We start from the raw sequence: 16,934 nt of genomic DNA, 5'->3' as shown, positions 1-16,934 counted from the left end.
TTGAATCTATAAATTGCTTTGGGTAGTATACTCATTTTCACTATATTGATTCTTCCAATCCATGAACATGGTATATTTCTCCATCTATTAGTGTCCTCTTTGATTTCTTTCACCAGTGTTTTATAGTTTTCTATGTATAGGTCTTTAGTTTCTCTAGGTAGATATATTCCTAAGTATTTTATTCTTTCCGTTGCAATGGTGAATGGAATTGTTTCCTTAATTTCTCTTTCAGTTTTCTCATTATTAGTGTATAGGAATGCAAGGGATTTCTGTGTGTTGATTTTATATCCTGCAACTTTACTATAATCATTGATTAGTTCTAGTAATTTTCTGGTGGAGTCTTTAGGGTTTTCTATGTAGAGGATCATGTCATCTGCAGACAGTGAGAGTTTTACTTCTTCTTTTCCAATTTGGATTCCTTTTATTTCTTTTTCTGCTCTGATTGCTGTGGCCAGAACTTCCAAAACTATGTTGAATAGTAATGGTGAAAGTGGGCACCCTTGTCTTGTTCCTGACTTTAGAGGGAATGCTTTCAATTTTTCACCATTGAGGATAATGTTTGCTGTGGGTTGTCATATATAGCTTTTATTATGTTGAGGTATGTTCCTTCTATTCCTGCTTTCTGGAGAGTTTTTATCATAAATGGGTGTTGAATTTTGTCAAAGGCTTTCTCTGCATCTATTGAGATAATCATATGAGAAAACCATAATTTTAAAAATAAAAATTGAATGCATGAAAGGATGAACTTTTATATTATCTTTTAATACTGTTATTTTATATTATATTGTGTTTTAAAATTGTTAAATTCAAAATATTTTAGTATACTCATGATCATATCCTTTGATATAAAATTCATACAGTAATCAGAGTTGTCATCAGCAGTAAACATAATAATGTTCAAATAGTGACTATTTCCAACCCACTCCAGTACTCTTGCCTGGAAAATCCCATGGACGGAGGAGCCTGGTAGGCTGCAGTCCATGGGGTCGCTAAGAGTCGGACATGACTGAGTGACTTCACTTTCACTTTTCACTTTCATGCACTGGAGAAGGAAATGGCAACCCATCCCAGTGTTCTTGCCTGGAGAATCCCAGGGACGGTGGAGCCTGATGGGCTGCAGTCCATGGGGTCACACAGAGTCGGACACGACTGACGCGACTTAGAAGCAGCAGTGACTATTTCTGTAACTTTAATCGTGTTCTTCACATTCTCTAAGCAGAGTTCAGATGACGAAGACTGTTCAGCAAAAGGAAGGAACCGTCACATTGTCATCAACAAGGCAGAACTTGCTAACTCGATTGAGGTGTTGGAGAGCTTCAAGCTGGCCAGAGAGAGCTGGGAGCTGCTCTATTCCCTGGAATTCCTGGACAAGGGTAAGGCGTACTTGTCCCGTTGGGATATTTCAGTTTTTATATGGAATCATCACACCAAAAAAGACTCATTTTTCTACTCGAAATGTCAAGTCACTAATGGCTAAGTAAACTGATTATGGTAGTTCACACGTCTTAGGATCATTTTAATCAGAGTTGGGGTGGAGTGGCAAGGAGAGTTTTTGGCCTTTTAAAACTTATATTGCTGGACTTTCTCTTTGCTTGCAGGGTTTGTTCTGGGCTTTCAGTTGTTCTATCCCCTGTGTTGTATCTTCCTCCAGCCACACGTACTAAGGTTACAGGAGTTAGTGCTGTTCTGTCTGCATTAATTCCATTGCCTGAACGTGAAAAGCTCAAATTGCAAACCCTGCAGGAAGCCTGTTTTGATGTAAATAAGAGGGAGTTTCTCTGTGTAATATTTGCACTAGTTTGTATTTCAGCGTTACTTAGAAATGACTGGCACTTGGCTAACCAGCATATTTTTCTGTGCTTTGGGATCAAGACCCTGACCTTCCTTTTGGCCAGTGGGCATCGGTCCCTGGCTGCTTCTGTCACGCGCCTCTCCCGATGCTTTGTCTGGTGTGTCGTCGTGTTTTCTAGAAAACATCGCGTTGCCCAGTTTGTCCTTGTCACATCTAGAGTTGTGAACAGGTTTGTGACCTTGTCACATCTAGAGTTGTGAACAGGTTTGTGACCTTGTCACATCTAGAGCTGTGAACAGGTTTGTGACTTTTGGAGGGGATTTTTTTCTTTAGTTATAGGTAGGCTTTTTAAAAAATGAATAAAACTCTTAGTGTCATGTGTTGATTATTTTAACTAGGTGAAAGCAAAGTAGCTTAAAAGATAAACGAAGTAACGTGTGAAAAGCACGTTGAACAGCTCTTAGCACATGATATGTACTTAGTGAGTGTCAGTGCCTAATAATATTTCTTACGTATTACTGGTAAGTATTCTTTCTCAGTTGTTAAAGAATCCACCTGCCAATGCAGGAGATGCAGGTTCCATCCCTGGGTCAGGAAGATCTTCTGGAGAAGGGAATGGCTACCTACTCCACTGTTCTTACCTGGAGAATCCCATGGACAAAGGAGCCTGGCAGGCTGCAGTGCATGGGGGCACAGAGTCAGACACGGCTGAGCGACCGGCACTGTCACTGTGATTCTGCCCTAACTTTACCCTCTGATTAAAACTCCAGACCAAAATAAATTAAAAAAAAATAAGTTCAGACCAGTGTTTTAGGAATCAAAGTCTAAAGTTACATCCATGTCTTGATAATTTGTCTCTCGGACTGTTGTTCTCTTGATGGGTATGATGTTACATATCTTTGATAAATTTGTCTTTGAATTCTTGCTCAGAATTTACGAGAATTTGTTTGGCTTGGAAGACGGATACTTGGCTCTGGCTGAGAATCTTCCTCAACGATATGGTCATCTATCAGGTAACGTGGGTTTATAAGTGCCTGTGTGCAGACAAGACTGTGATCCCCTGAGCGCATCTTCAGCGTGGAGGAGTGTGTGTCCCTCCCGCTCTGAAGACCAGCACCCTGTCTTCCCTGGCGGGGACTGTGCTCCACCGTCATCTCAGAACAGCTCCCAGCGACAGGCCTGCGTCTCCTGTCACGTGTGGCGTGTCCGGTCACACCTGTCTGTAGACGTCAGAGTTTACTTTTCAATGAAAGTCGGGCCCTGCTCAGCCCCCTCTGCTCTGGTGGAGCCTGCCGCCCGGCTCTGCTGTCCTGGAGCAGGACCTGCCCAGAGGAGACAGAGGACTCAGTCCCAAGACAGAGGGGCTTCGGGCCTCCGTTGTGAAAATGGGCCAGTTGCTGCCTCCAGCCTTCATGGAGGAGAAATAGTCAAATATTTATAAGGAAAGAAAGGAAGTGAAGTCTCTTAGTCATGTCCAACTCTTTGTGACCCCTTGGACTGTAGCCAACCAGGCTCCTCTATCCATGGGATTTTCTAGGCTAGGGTACTGGAGTGGGTTGCCATTTCCTTCTCCAATTTATAAAGAAACGGCATATCAAAAATGTACTTTAATCAGAGAGCTTGTGTTATTTTATTTCCTCTCAAGAATTAAGACCAGAAAGAAAAATCTTTGTGTTTATAAGGTACCTCCATACAGATCGTCACTGGCTTTAACTAAGTGGGTTTGATCCTGTTGCTGAGTCTCCTTCCCCTTCTCACTTGGTTCAGCAGAAGTACCTGATTTGGAGTCGCTTGCTAGTGGCTCTGGAAGGTTTTATTATTAGTAGTATTCATTTACTTGTTCTTATTCATTTATTTATTTTACTTTGTATTGATCTTAAAAGGATGTAAAGATCGTTTGCGAAGATGCATATCATAAAAGAGTACTTTCTCAGGACAGCTTATGAAGGCACATGGAATCTAAGAGCAAAAAGGAAGTTGTTTTTCTGATGGCTGTGTTTCTCTTGCTGTTGTGACTTTCTCAGGGTCAATATAAGAAGGCCATCGCCAGCTTGCACCACTTGGCAGCTCTCCAGGGATCACTTCCTCAGCCACAGATCTCGGGGCAGGGCACCTTGGAGCATCAGAGGGCACTCATCCAACTGGCCACCTGCCACTTCGCTCTAGGGGACTACAAAGTGAGTCCTGGGTGCCCGGCGGGTGTGGGGACCCTCCTGGGCGCCCTCGGCGACCCTGGGCCTTCCTCTCTTTCCTGGAGTGGCTTTTTAATTCCATGCATATTTACTTGAAACTTGCTCTTTCTGCCTAGGTTTTATTACCTGATCTGCTGGGGAAAAAGAACAGTGATTCTATTTTATTTAATTTCCTACTTTCCATTGCGTTTCTGTCTTATTTAATTTCCTACTTTCCATTGCGTTTCTGTCTTATTTAATTTCCTACTTTCCATCGCGTTTCTATCTTATTTAATTTCCTACTTTCCATCGCGCACCTGAAGTCAAGAGATGGGTATTGAGGAATGGTGGCATTTGATTCTGAGTTCACTCTTGGCCCCACTGCTTAACTGGCTCTCTGTCTACCTCCAGAGTTTTAAGTTTTTAACTGCCCAGATGCCCACCTCTCGAAGCTGGAGCCTCATGACCCTGTGGCCATGGGTGGTTCTGGACGTGCTGGAATGCCAGCCCCTCAGCCCAGGTGTTAGCTAGGGCTTGAGCAGCTGAGCCCCGGGGTCATCTGCTTCCAGCTCTGAGCAGCCTTACAAGTATTTTCTGGACTTGGCAAGATACAAAAAAGGCTGGGAAGCAGGGATTTAAGATTGCACGTCCTCGTCTGTAAAATGAAGGTAATAGGAGGGTTGTGCCTGACACACAGGAAATGCTCCCTCTGTGACCCTGTCACTCCTGGAGTTTGATGGGGGGACTGAGGGTGACGCCCCGCTCTCTGTGAGTCGAGACCACGTGTTCAGTGGGGCGTGGGGGCCGCCTCTCCTCCACTAGTGCGTCATCTGTCCAGTTTCACACCTGTCTTCTAAACCACGCCCTTAGGTGACTCTCCAAGGCCAGTGCATAACCCTCCCCGCATCTTTCTCTCCTCTGAAAACCCTTCCTTCTCTTTTCTACATATCAAACCCTCCCGGCTTTAAGGCTTACATCAGGATAACCGTCCAGCCTAAAACTCCTCCTGCTGGTTTATTACCCTGTGTGTGTTTCTGCTTCATTTTAAATTGTGCTCCTTTACCGCCTGTCCCGTTCTGTTCATTTCTCTACGCAGTGAGCTAGTAAATGTCTTTAAGACAGGGCTGTACTTCTTTTGGACTCCACGGTGCTGTCAAACGCTTTAGTAGTTCAGTTAATACTCAATTAGTTTTTAAGTTTTGTTCTTTTGTTGTTTAACAGCAGACAGTGGGTCCGTGTTCCCTGAAAGGTCTAGTGCATGGATTTAATCTGAGTTATTTTTCCGTGTTCACTGTCAGGCAAGCGGCAGTGACCACTGCTCCCCAGCCTCTGTGCTCAGGTGGCCCGCTGTGTGCTGCAGAGACTGTAGTTACTGAGGCATGCTTTCCATCAGAAACTCACAGTTACTTCCTTCTGGTCTCATCTTCTTCAGATGACGTGTGAGAAGGTCCTTGATTTGATGTGCTACATGGTCCTTCCCATCCAGGATGGAGGCAAGTCCCAGGAGGAGCCCTCCAAAGTAAAGCCCAAGTTTAGAAAAGGTACAGTGGCAAATCCTAGTTTTATTTTCTAGAAATAGCTTTAGAACCCACCACTGGGAGTTTTTTTTTTAAATAGTTCCTACAGTTCCTGACAAGGTGACACCCTGAGGTCTGCAGAGTTGGCAAGATGTGTAAGAAGCAGAGTGCTCTCCAGGCTGCTCTGGGCTCTGGGTTCACAAGCAGCTGTGCGTCTGTCCTCCTTCAGATATTCTCTTCCTTTCCTGAATGTGCTCTCTTCAAAGAATATCAGAGAGCTCCTTTTCCAATCTTTACCAATTCCAGGAAACTTTGTCATGATTAGTGGAGAAGGATCGCTCAGCGTATCTCAGGCTGCTTTGAGCTTCACTCCAAATTGCTCATTTGTTGAAAAATTACATAAGTTGAGCTGTGATGCTTCACAAGAAAGGAAAAGGGCCCCACTGTCCGGATCTCAGTTCTGTCTTAGAGGTGGAAAAAGATGCACCGTCAAACCCAAGCCCAGTAGAAAACAGGGAGTGATAAAGACAAGACCAGAGATCAGTGAAATAGAAACAAATGGAAGGAAACTAATAAAGCCAAAAGTTAATGAAATGGATGAACCCCTAACAAGACTGACCAGAATGACAGTGATTGCAAATGACCAGTATCAGGGATGGAAGAGGGAAGGAACATCACCCCGGATCCTGCTGAAATCAGGGCAGTAAGAGCATAGGTTGTAAATAACTTTATGCCAATAAATTCAGCAATTTAGATGAAATGGAAAAAGTCCTTCAAAAACACAGCTTACCAGAATGGACACAAGATGAAATAGAAAATCAGAACATTTTTATATCTATCAAATTTGTCATCAAAAACTTTACCACAAAGAAAATTCCAGGTCCAGTTGGCTTCACTGTGAATCCTGTCAAGCATTTAGGAAGAAATAACTTCAATCCTGTATGTAGTTTTTGAGAAAATAGAGGAAGAGAGAACACTTACCCTTCAGTTTTTAAGACCAGCATTAACCCTAACAGCACAACCAAACAGGAGCATCACAAGAGAAGAACATTAAAGGCCAGGGTCTGTCACGATCATAGATGCCAAAATTCTTAACAAAATATGAGCAAATGCAGCCGTTTATAAGAAAGATAAGACATAACAGCTGAGTGAATGCAGAGGCGGTTTAACCCAGGAAAGCCGATCAGCACAGATCATCACATTTGCAGATTAAAGGAGAAAAATCATAAGATTGTCTTAATAGATGCAGACAGAATTTAATTATGTCTGCATTTATCATTCACAATTAAAAACAAATAAACAACTCAGTAAACTAGAAAAAGGAGGAAAACGTCCCCAACATCATTCTTAGCTATGAAATACTGAGTGCTTTCCCCAGGACTAGCCGCGGTGCTGGCGTCCGCCCCCAGCTCCTCCGTGCAGCATCCTGGGATTCTCGCCAGCACGATAGGCAAGAAAAAGGAAGGTCAGAAAGGAACCGTCTTTATCCACAGCTACATATTTGGCCATGTAGCAAAGCCTGAGGACTCTCTAGATCAAATAACGTCAAAACCCATAAAATACTTAGAGATAAATTCAACGAAATATCGCCCAGAACTACTACTACCATTAGTACAGGAAATTCAGGTTAAAACAATAAGCTGTCATTTTACATCAGGATGTGGAGAGTAAAGGATGGCTGTGCTGACCATCAGGACGTGAAGATCCACATCACCCATGTGCTTCTGAAGGCACAGATTCATGCGGTCGGTTTGTAGACCAGCTTAGCAGACCAGGTCACACATCTCACTACCTGGCTATGTCTGAGACCAGCTTCACAGACCAGGTCACATCTCACTGCCTGGCTATGTCTGAGACCAGCTTAGCAGACCAGGTCACATCTCACTGCCTGGCCATGTCTGAGACCAGCTTAGCAGACCAGGTCACATCTCACTGCCTGGCCATGTCTGAGACCAGCTTAGCAGACCAGGTCACATCTCACTGCCTGGCTATGTCTGAGACCAGCTTCACAGACCAGGTCACATCTCACTGCCTGGCTATGTCTGAGACCAGCTTCACAGACCAGGTCACATCTCACTGCCTGGCCATGTCTGAGACCAGCTTAGCAGACCAGGTCACATCTCACTGCCTGGCCATGTCTGAGACCAGCTTAGCAGACCAGGTCACATCTCACTGCCTGGCTATGTGCCCCTTCTGGATGCAGACCTATCAGTGATTTCCAAACGTGGGCCCTCACCTCCTGGGTCGTGGATTTTCAACTAGAAATTTTCTTTTTTAGTGAGATAGACTGTAAATATATTACTAAAATGAATGCACCTCCAGTAAAATGGATAAATTTTATTTCACTAACCTTTTGTTTTAGGTATACAGTTGACCCTTGAACAATGCAGGAGTTAACCCAAGGGCTCTAACCCCCTCTCTCCCCCGCAGTAGTCAAAAATCCAGGTACTTTTCTCTCTCTGCCTCAGCACCCAGAATTGACAAATGACTTACCCACAGGCAGGAAGCTGCAACAGTTTGGGCAGAATCAGGGCTCAAACCCTAGTTCTTTTGATGGCACATGCTGTGATCTGTAATCCCGCAGTTAGTTCATCTAGAGATCTGTAAAGTGAAAACGCTGGTACTGTCTACTGAAAAGTCCACACACAAGTGGTCCCGTGCAGTTCAAACTTGTGCTGGTCCAGGGCCAGCGGTGTGCACGTGTGTGAGTGCGTGTGCATAGGAGCCACACGAAGGCAGTGTCTCTGTTCTTTGCTGTTGCTTGCCCTTGGAGTAGAGAAGGATTTAGGATATAAGGAGCACACACCATAAAGGAAAGGACTAAAATCTTGGTGTGAAAAACAGCCACTGCTCTCTACAAGTATGAAGAAATATATCAGAATGTTTATTTCAGCACTGTTTGTAATGGTGAAAAATGGGAAACCCCAGGGTTAAACGGAAAAGAATAGATAAATCAGTGGTGGTCTGTGTTACCAATAGAACATTATGTAACATGGAAAACCAGCAAGCTGGAGTCACAGGTGTCGCACTGCAAACGATCAGCGGAGGGATGTGCAGGCTGAGACACCATTTACACCGCAGACTGGAAACACGAGGAACGTTCCTCTCAGGTGTACGGATACAGATTCTTGCCCGACAAGCGCGCAGTGTATGTAGGAATGCTGAGCCCCTCATTCAGCATGGCCCTTACCTCCAGGGCTTCCCTCATAGCTCAGTTGGTAAAGGATCCGCCTGCAGTGCAGGAGACCCCGGTTCAATTCCTGGGTTGGGAAGATCCCCTGGAGAAGGGACAGGCTACCCACTCAAGTATTCTGGTCTGGAGAATGCCATGGACACAGTCCATGGGGTCACAAAGAGTCCGACATGACTGCACGACTTTCGCTTTCTTTCCAGGGAGGGAGGCAGGGATCAGAAGGGGCTCACAGAAGGCAGACCGGATTTGTGATGCTGTGTATGAAAATCTAAAAATTAAACCCAGTGTCAACATTTTATAAAACTTGAGTGATAAAGCACACTGGTGTTTGTGATATTGTCTTGTCATTTTCTGTACATTTCAAAGGTTTCATAATAAAAGGTATTTAAGCAATTTTAGAAATTGAGATTGAGACATGAAATCCAGAGACGATTCAAAAACCAATTTTTACCTTCACTAAATGTAATTGTGGTTTAACTGTGTTTGAGACCATGTGACTGGGGCTTACCCTTTTTGTTTTAAGGAAAGCACCTCAATCATTTGCCCCTCTAAGCTCTCTTCTTTGCCTGCCTCGGGCTTCTCTTAGGTTCGGATCTGAAGCTCCTGCCGTGTACCAGCAAGGCCATCATGCCCTACTGTCTGCACTTGATGTTGGCTTGTTTTAAGGTAAGCTTCACGTTGATCAGCTCGTTACTGTTACTCTTCAGTCACTCAGGCTGACTCTTTGCCACCCCATGGACTGCAGTAGCTAGGCCCCTCTGTCCTCCACTGTCTCCCAAAGTTTGCTCAGACTTACGCCATTGAGTCGTTGATGCCATCCAACCATCTCATTCTCTCCGCCCCTTCTCCTTTTGCCAGCATCAGGGTCTTTTCCAGTCATTTGGGTCTTTGCATCACGTGGCCAAAGTATTGGAGCTTCAGCATCAGTCCCTTCCAGTGAAGATTCACAGTTGATTTCTAGGATTGATTGCTGTGATCTCCTTGCAGTTCAGGGGACTCTCAGTCCTAAAGCATCAGTTCTTCAGCACTCAGCTTTCTTTATGGTCCAACTCTCATGTCCATACATGACTGCTAGAAAAACCACGGCTTTGACTCTTCAGACCTTAGATGGCAAAGTGATGTCTCTGCTTTTTAATACACTATCTAGGTTTGTCATGGTTTTTCTTCTAAGGAGCAAGCATCTTTTAATTTCATGGCTGCAGTCACCATCTGCAGTGATTTTGGAGCCCAAGAAAATAAAGTCTGTCAGTGCTTCCACTGTTTCATGATTAGCATGAAAGGAATTTAATTCAGAGGATTGTTCTGAAGATCTGGAGTGACTCAAGTTGAGAGCCTTGAGCACACGTTAGTTTAGTCTTTTGACAGCATGTTGGTATAGCAAGGGAAGCAGTGGGAGGAATAAACAAATATTTATTAAATGTTAGCTGCATTAGGCAGAGAAGAGTAGGCAATAACCTCCGTCCTTGAGACGCAATGTTACCTATTAGTCCAGGTACCAGTGAGGCAGACACGCATGTAGCCTCGCCTGTCGTGATGTCCAGTGTTTTATGAGTTAGCCTGCAAGTCAGGATATACTAGGTGCCGCAGAATGGAGCAGAGGTGCTCTTGGGCTCAGAGAGGGCTGTGAGTTTATCATCCTAGAGTGAGGCCCCCAGAGCTGCGGCGCCTCAGGACGGTTGACGGAACGCAGGGCTGGGGCGGCCGGGGGCGGACAGGCTGAACCCCACGGCCCCTGAGCGGGCGGCTCTGCCTCGGGACGCCCGTCCCCAGCCCTGCTCTTGGTCTGTACTGGGCGGCAGCAGCAGCTTGGAGTGATTTTAGGCAGGGTGCCGATCCTGACCAGGAAGCCCTGTGACGATTTCTCACTTCACGTTCCTGCCTCCTCCCCGCCTGCCCCGTCCTCGTCCTCGGGTGTCCTCAGACTTCTCTCCAAGGGCGCCTCTGGCCCGCCCTCCACCCCCCGCCCAGCTCCTTAAGAGCAGCCCCCGATCCTTCCTCTGGTGCTCAGCTTCCTCCCGCCTCACCCCACCTTCAGAGCCTCCGTCCCCACCTGCGTGACCCGCTCCCACCAGGACGCTGCCCGGGCGCCGGGTCCCCTGGCCGGGCCCCTCGCCGCCGGCCTCGGTCACCCTGTGACCCAGGCCCCGCCCCGTGTCCGCAGCTGAGAGCCTTCACGGACAGCAGGGACGACATGGCGCTGGGCCACGCCATCGTCCTTCTGCAGCACGAGTGGCCGCGCGGGGAGGCGCTCTTCCTGAAAGCCGTCAGCAAGATCTGCCAGCAAGGGAACTTCCAGTACGAGAACTTCTTCAATTACGTCACAAGTATCCTTTGCCCTGTCTGAGCAGAAGAAACTGCTGGGACAAAAATGAGTGAACCCTTTGGGGGAGAGATAGTGGTGTCAGTGATGTGCGGAGAAAGGAGGAGTGGAGCTCTGAGATGGGGTCGTGGCTGTCAGTCTTGTGAAAGGAGAGACCTCAGAGAGGGGCCAGGAATGTCAGCAGCCCCGGTCCCTTTCCCACTTGGAGCGACTTGTTGGAAGGTGCCCGGGATGCTGAAGGGCCCCGGTGGCGGATGGGCCGCGGGACGTAGTCGTTCACTGGGCTCCGTCTGGGGAGGGGCCCCGGGTCCGTGGTCACAGCAGCAGGTGTCACAGGTGTGCCGAGCACCCACCAGAGATGCTGCCCCACCCACACCTGCTTTCATGACGGGGAGCGTTGGACTTGGTACTGCTGAACAGGGAGAAGCCACCTTAGAATCCAAGGTCTGGTGCTCACACTTGCTTCTCTTACCTGCTAGTTTTCATTTGCGAGGTGCCTACAGCAGTGTTTCTTCACCTTTGGGTAGAGGTAGAGGGGTGGAAATAATACCCCTACCACCCTCCCCCGCCTTTTTTTTTCATTTCTTATTAGGAAAGCCAAAGGTGTTGCTTTCACGACCATGCAGGCCGTTTAACCACCCATATGAAAACCGTAATTCTCTTTGGGAAGGAGTTTGGTTGGCGTAGGAATCGTTGGTTTGGACTCAGGCAGGCCCGGGTTGCTGGTAGGGTGGCCGCGGGTGTTACCCAGGAGCTGCAAGCCCGTGTCCGCCTCCGAGAGAGCAGGGCTCCTGGCTCCCACATGTGGTTCCCTGACTCTGGCCTCAGATATCGACATGCTGGAGGAGTTCGCCTACCTGAGAACTCAGGAAGGTGGGAAGATCCATCTGGAACTGCTGCCCAATCAAGGAATGCTGATCAAGTAAGCCCCCCCATCTCCCGCTCTCTGTGCGTGTCGGAAATGTTTGTAAATATCTGTAGCTTTCAGACATTTAGTAGGAAGGAATCCAAACTGTATTTTTAAGAAGGTTTGACTCCAGGGATCCTTTTGAACTTGGCCTTCCCTTAACTACATTTCTGATGGAAGCGTGTTTAAATTGGGGTAGTTCTGTCACTTTTGATACTTTTTTCACCAGATGAAAGTCTCATTCACAGAACCTTTTTCCTTTCTAAAACATACAGACTGATCCTATAATTTCTGATTAGAACACTTTTCATTAAGAAAAGCCATGCTTCATCACAGCTGTGCTGGATTAGGAAAAACCTGCAGACCTGATTTACACACTGCACTTTCAGGCCCTCCCCAGCGAGCCGCCCGCTCACATCAGGTGGCCCCCCCCAGCCTCTGCAGCGAGGCTGGGGCTTGGTCTGGCCAAGCCCCCCTACATCTGGATGAAGTCAGTGACCATTTATGATTTTTAAATAGCTCATGACCCCCGCTTCTGCCCTCCAGTCCTCATCGCGGTGTGGACAGTGCATCCTCCCTGCTGTGGACGGCCACGCATGGTGTGACGTGTGGTCCCCTCCGCATCCTGCACGGTCCTCGTGTGCAAGGCAGGGTCACTGTCTCTGCAGGAGACCGAGACCCGAGGGAGAGCCCAGTGCTGTTGAGGCTCGGACCAGCTCCTTTTCCTGCCTCGTGAGAGGGACAAGTTTCCGGTTGAAAGCAGGAATTTGCATCTTGTTCCATCCATGGAGGGTGTTAGAAATGTCAGGAGAGGGAAGTGAGAGGCATTCCTTCTGGATTCCCTAAATCTCAGGGTCAGGCACAGCCCACATGGCGTCCTGTCAGGAATGGGAATATACAGCGAGGGGGTGTGCTTCTCCTTCATCTTGCAGATGTTGCTAAATATTCTGAAGATTTAACATGCAGACAGAAGACCTGTACACATTAGCTGACTTAGGCAAGTGTGCCAGGCACGCTTATCTTCCTGCTCCGTTAGCTTCCCTCGAACCTGGGGAAGATAACTGCCTGGTTCAAAATATTCTTAACGGTGTTTGAGAACAAAGATGGCTTTTTGACATGGGAATCTAGGTAAGCCGTTTTGTGTTGTGGCTGCCCGGTTTTGAGGCTGGATTCACAAACATAACTTTGAATAACTTTTCCTTTAATTCCCATGAACACACACCATACAAACTGTCATAATAGAGAGACAGCCTCAGCTGGATCAACTCCATTTAGTTAAGGTTAAACCTAAGTTTAACAATCCTCCCACCACTAAGCTGATGCTCAGCTGTGGAAGGTGACAGACGGGGTTGTCAGACAATCAAGACTGACCCTTCCTTCTTCAGCCAGTTTTATTGAGCTGCTCAAGACACGGGGATGTGCAGACCAGCTCTCGGACAAGGGTGAAGGCCGGGGCTGTTGGACAGCCAGCGTGACTGACTGTGGGGTGTTCAGGGCGAGGCAGAGACACAGCAGGCATTTCTAGGCTTTTGAGGATTAATTGTGCCCCCCCTCCCCACCCACGGTTAGTATAACCTTTAGTCTCTTCTAACGCCCTATGCCCAGTAGAAGACCACTCAGCTTCCTAGGAAACCTGCTCCTCCGTCAGTCTGGAAGCAGGCACAGGGGCTCCTGCTTAGTGAGCTGACTGTGTGAGTCTCAGAGTTTGCCTGAAACCTGCCTGACAAATTTCTGATGAGAAACTCCTGCAGAGAAGCGGGCCACCTGAGCAGTTGAGGTACAGTTAGAATCTTGGGTAAAACTATCCCATTCCTTTTCCTTGTGGTTCGCAAACAAATTACCCACAGCCGTTACAGACCCGCAGCTGAGTGCGGAGATGTGGGGAGCAGAGGCCAGCCCCTCCAGGCCAGCCCAGGCCTGGGCAAGGCCACCTGTCCATCCTGGTGTGGGGCGAGTGCCAGGGAGCCGGGGCCTGATGGCAGGAGGGACCAGCTTGGGTCTGCACTCTGCGGGTTGCCCTCTCGTATCTGAAGGAGAGAAATGCTTCCCCGCAGATGCTGGCCGTGCCCTGGAGGCGCTCGGCTGAGCGACCCAGACGCTCCGTCCCTGCGGGTGCCCTGAGCTGGGCGCGGGCCCGTGCTCTCAGAGGTGACCCCAGCCAACGTGCGATTGTCACAGCACCCCACGAAGCCGCGGCCCAGACTCGCGTCGTCCCCCTTCCCGTTCCTTTTCTCACTACCTTGTGAACTTTAAACAGCCTTTAGCAAAAACACGCCAGTCCTGTCAGTCTTCTCAGAAGGGCCTCTTCCACGTGGGGCTTCAGTCCCATCAGCGATGGTTCAGAAACGTCGCCAGGTTGCTCTGTGGGACTGGTGTGGTCACGACAGGCGTGGGGCCCTGCCCCTCCGTGGCCGTCCCGGGGCACCGCACCAGCCTCTTCCCCGGCGCCCCTTCTACACCGGATCTCAGCGGGCTGAGCCGGGGCCTGGGCGCACGTGCAGCCAGGGGGCCCCGTCCTCCCGAAGCCGCCACGCGGGGCCCAGGGCTGCCGGCCCCCGTCTCATGCGTTTTCTCTGGAGTGTTGTTTTTTAAGTGCAGGCTGAGTCGGTGTGGGTGTTTGAATGCCGCTGTTTGCTGTTTTTTAAAGGCCTTCTAGCCCTCCCATGGGGCTACTGCAGCAGGAATTCTTCCCTGTGCTTCAGCCCAGCATACAGACTGCCGACAGGTACCGCGCGGACACGCCTGCTCATAGTGTGCTGTTCGTTGACATGTCTTACCGCCCATGGTTTTCAGCTCTTCGTTCCTCGGTGCCCTTTTTCATGCTTTATTTAATTTTTTAATTTGTTCCGCATTCCTTGGCAAGCCATCTGGTTGTAATATTGTTAACATTTCTTATTTTTTTCCATAAGTTGCCAGTGTTTTTGTGTTCAATTTAAAAATCATTATGGATCTGGAAATAAGTGAACATTATATGAAAGTGTGTCAGATTAAGCACACATCAGATCAGGCACTGAACTACGATTCTCTTTTCATAAAACATAAGGCATTTGGTGATAAATGTTTAAGGATAGCAAAACTCAGAAGTGAATTTTTATCCTGGGATTTCCAAATTCGTGCCCAGGGTTGAGGGTTCGGCCTCAATGAGCTGGCTTTAGCAGAGTTATTTTCGTGACACTGACCTCACCTTTCTGAATTGAAAATAACTGGTAGGCAGGACACCATGTTTATTAACTGGTTTATCCTGGTCTTAAACCACAGAAGCTAATTCATTCTCTTCTTCATCCAAACTTACCAGAGCAAAAGAAACTCTGATAGAAACATAATTGAGTTGCACTGCTCCTCATGTGTGGAAACGGTCTGGCCTTGGGCCCATGCCCAGCAGGACACGGCGCTTTGTGATTACCAGCATGAAGGGGAGCCTCTGGTTGGAGGCTCCCATGCCCTTCACTCAGGGTCTGCCAACACCAGTGTCTTTCACTGGGTCAGAGGGCGGGCTCTCATGTGGGGCTGCAGGCTGGGTCCCCCAAGAGCCGTATCTCAGGGCAGCACAGAGGGGCTGCTTGTGCCCCCAGTGGGGCTCACTGACCCTGTGTCCTCCCTGCCAAGGTCAGCAGCCGGACCCGGCTAGAAGTGTCCACGGAGACCCGAGTTTTGTCCGTGGCTGTGCTGGCGAACGCTGCGTAGTTCTGTAAGCCGCCCACGGGCACGTGGAGTGGCCGGTAGTACAGCGCTCCTCTAACCACGCCTGGGTTTATTTCCCCTTCTGTTACCCTGCAACTTTCCACTTCTGTTGTTCTTACTTGATACGATTCAGGTTTTAAAAACAGAAACATTTTTACAAGTGGTCTCAAACCTTTTAATTTTGGCCAGTACCCTCACAGTCTAGTTTTACATCCCTGTGCCTGTCTGAGGGGAGTTAGGCAGAGGGCTGGGGATGGAGGTGCCTTGTGTTGGTCTGAATCCACCCCATCACCGAGCAGCTGGTTACAACTCCTTTCCTCTGACTTGAACCCACTGAACTTTGCTAGGTGTTTCTTTTCCTTTCTTCATGTTGGTGTCCGGGGTTCCCTCTGTGACCCCCTTCTCTGAGGCACACCCTCCAGGGCACCCTGAGCGACCCGCCTTTGCTTCCCCGACCAGGGGCTCCCGGGCCCCCCCAGACCTCAAGGAGGCTCTCCTCCAGGGACTCTGCTCCCGTGTCCATGCCAGACCAGTATCTCAGGACCCCAGCTGTGCCCACTTCCCACACGTAGGCCTGGCATCATGGGGAGCAGAGTCGTATTGGTGACCCAGGCTGTGCGGAGACCCCAGCCAGGGGTCACGGCCACAGTCCTGCCCACTCGGGCGACCTGCCCCCCGAGGCCGGCCTGGCTGGGCCCGAGAGCCATGTGGCCTGAGCAGTGAGCCCCGCGTCACTGAACTGTGTGCGAGTCGGGGGAGCCCAGCATCAGAGCTGCGGGAGCCAGAGGCAGGCAGCCGGCATCTGGCTGGAACTGCTCAGGCATGTAGAACAGCCTTGTCCCGAGTGGGGAAGGTGACACTCCGGTTCTGAGTCTTTCCAAGAAGCACCAGGCGGGGGGCTGTTTGGTCAGGGCGTTTTTCTTTCCAAAGCTCTCCACTAGTTTGAGGCAGGCCGTTCTCCTGCCCGGGGACCACGGACCTGTGCGGCCGTGCTAACCAACCGCCCGTTTGTCTCCCTGTCGCCGCCCCGCCAGGCACCACACGGTCACCCGGGGCATCACCAAGGGCGTGAAGGAGGACTTCCGCCTGGCCATGGAGCGACAGGTGTCCCGCTGCGGGGAGAGCCTGATGCTGGTGCTGCACAGGTTCTGCGTCAACGAGAAGATCCTGCTGCTCCAGACCCTGGCCTGAGGGCCCTCCCGGAAGGGAGCCTCCAGGTCTGACTCCTCCGTCACTTAGAAGCAGTTCCCAAGAGTCTGAGAAGCTGTTTCTATTTTTGTCACTTTTTGGGGTAATTTTTGTAAAACAAAAGAACTTGTTTTGTAAATAAATTGGGGTGTTTTTTTGTTTTTA

At 48.8% G+C, this 16,934-nt stretch overlaps 1 protein-coding gene across 8 annotated transcripts in view; it reads left to right on the top strand.

Moving 5' to 3' along the window:
* Positions 1-16,934, top strand: part of INTS10 (integrator complex subunit 10) — a 33,497-nt gene extending 16,563 nt beyond the window's left edge. For 3 of the 8 annotated variants that reach the window (XM_024986296.2, XM_024986294.2, XM_024986297.2), the window contains 8 exons: positions 1,217-1,373; positions 2,723-2,805; positions 3,817-3,969; positions 5,396-5,504; positions 9,260-9,339; positions 10,709-10,997; positions 11,822-11,915; positions 16,616-16,934. In XM_024986296.2, the coding sequence (XP_024842064.1) occupies positions 1,217-1,373; positions 2,723-2,805; positions 3,817-3,969; positions 5,396-5,504; positions 9,260-9,339; positions 10,709-10,997; positions 11,822-11,915; positions 16,616-16,772 (1,122 nt within the window). In that variant the 3' untranslated portion in view covers positions 16,773-16,934. Of the gene's footprint in view, positions 1-1,216; positions 1,374-2,722; positions 2,806-3,816; positions 3,970-5,395; positions 5,505-9,259; positions 9,340-10,708; positions 10,998-11,821; positions 11,916-14,547; positions 14,626-16,615 lie in introns of all 8 variants that reach the window. The other 5 variants (XM_005226121.4, XM_005226120.5, XM_005226122.4 and 2 more) reach the window with 5 other exon arrangements.

This window comes from Bos taurus, chromosome 27, assembly GCF_002263795.3.
Source record: "Bos taurus isolate L1 Dominette 01449 registration number 42190680 breed Hereford chromosome 27, ARS-UCD2.0, whole genome shotgun sequence".
Taxonomy (NCBI): domain Eukaryota; kingdom Metazoa; phylum Chordata; class Mammalia; order Artiodactyla; family Bovidae; genus Bos; species Bos taurus.
Note: the sequence above shows the minus strand (reverse complement) of the source record. Positions and strands in the feature narration are given on the sequence as shown.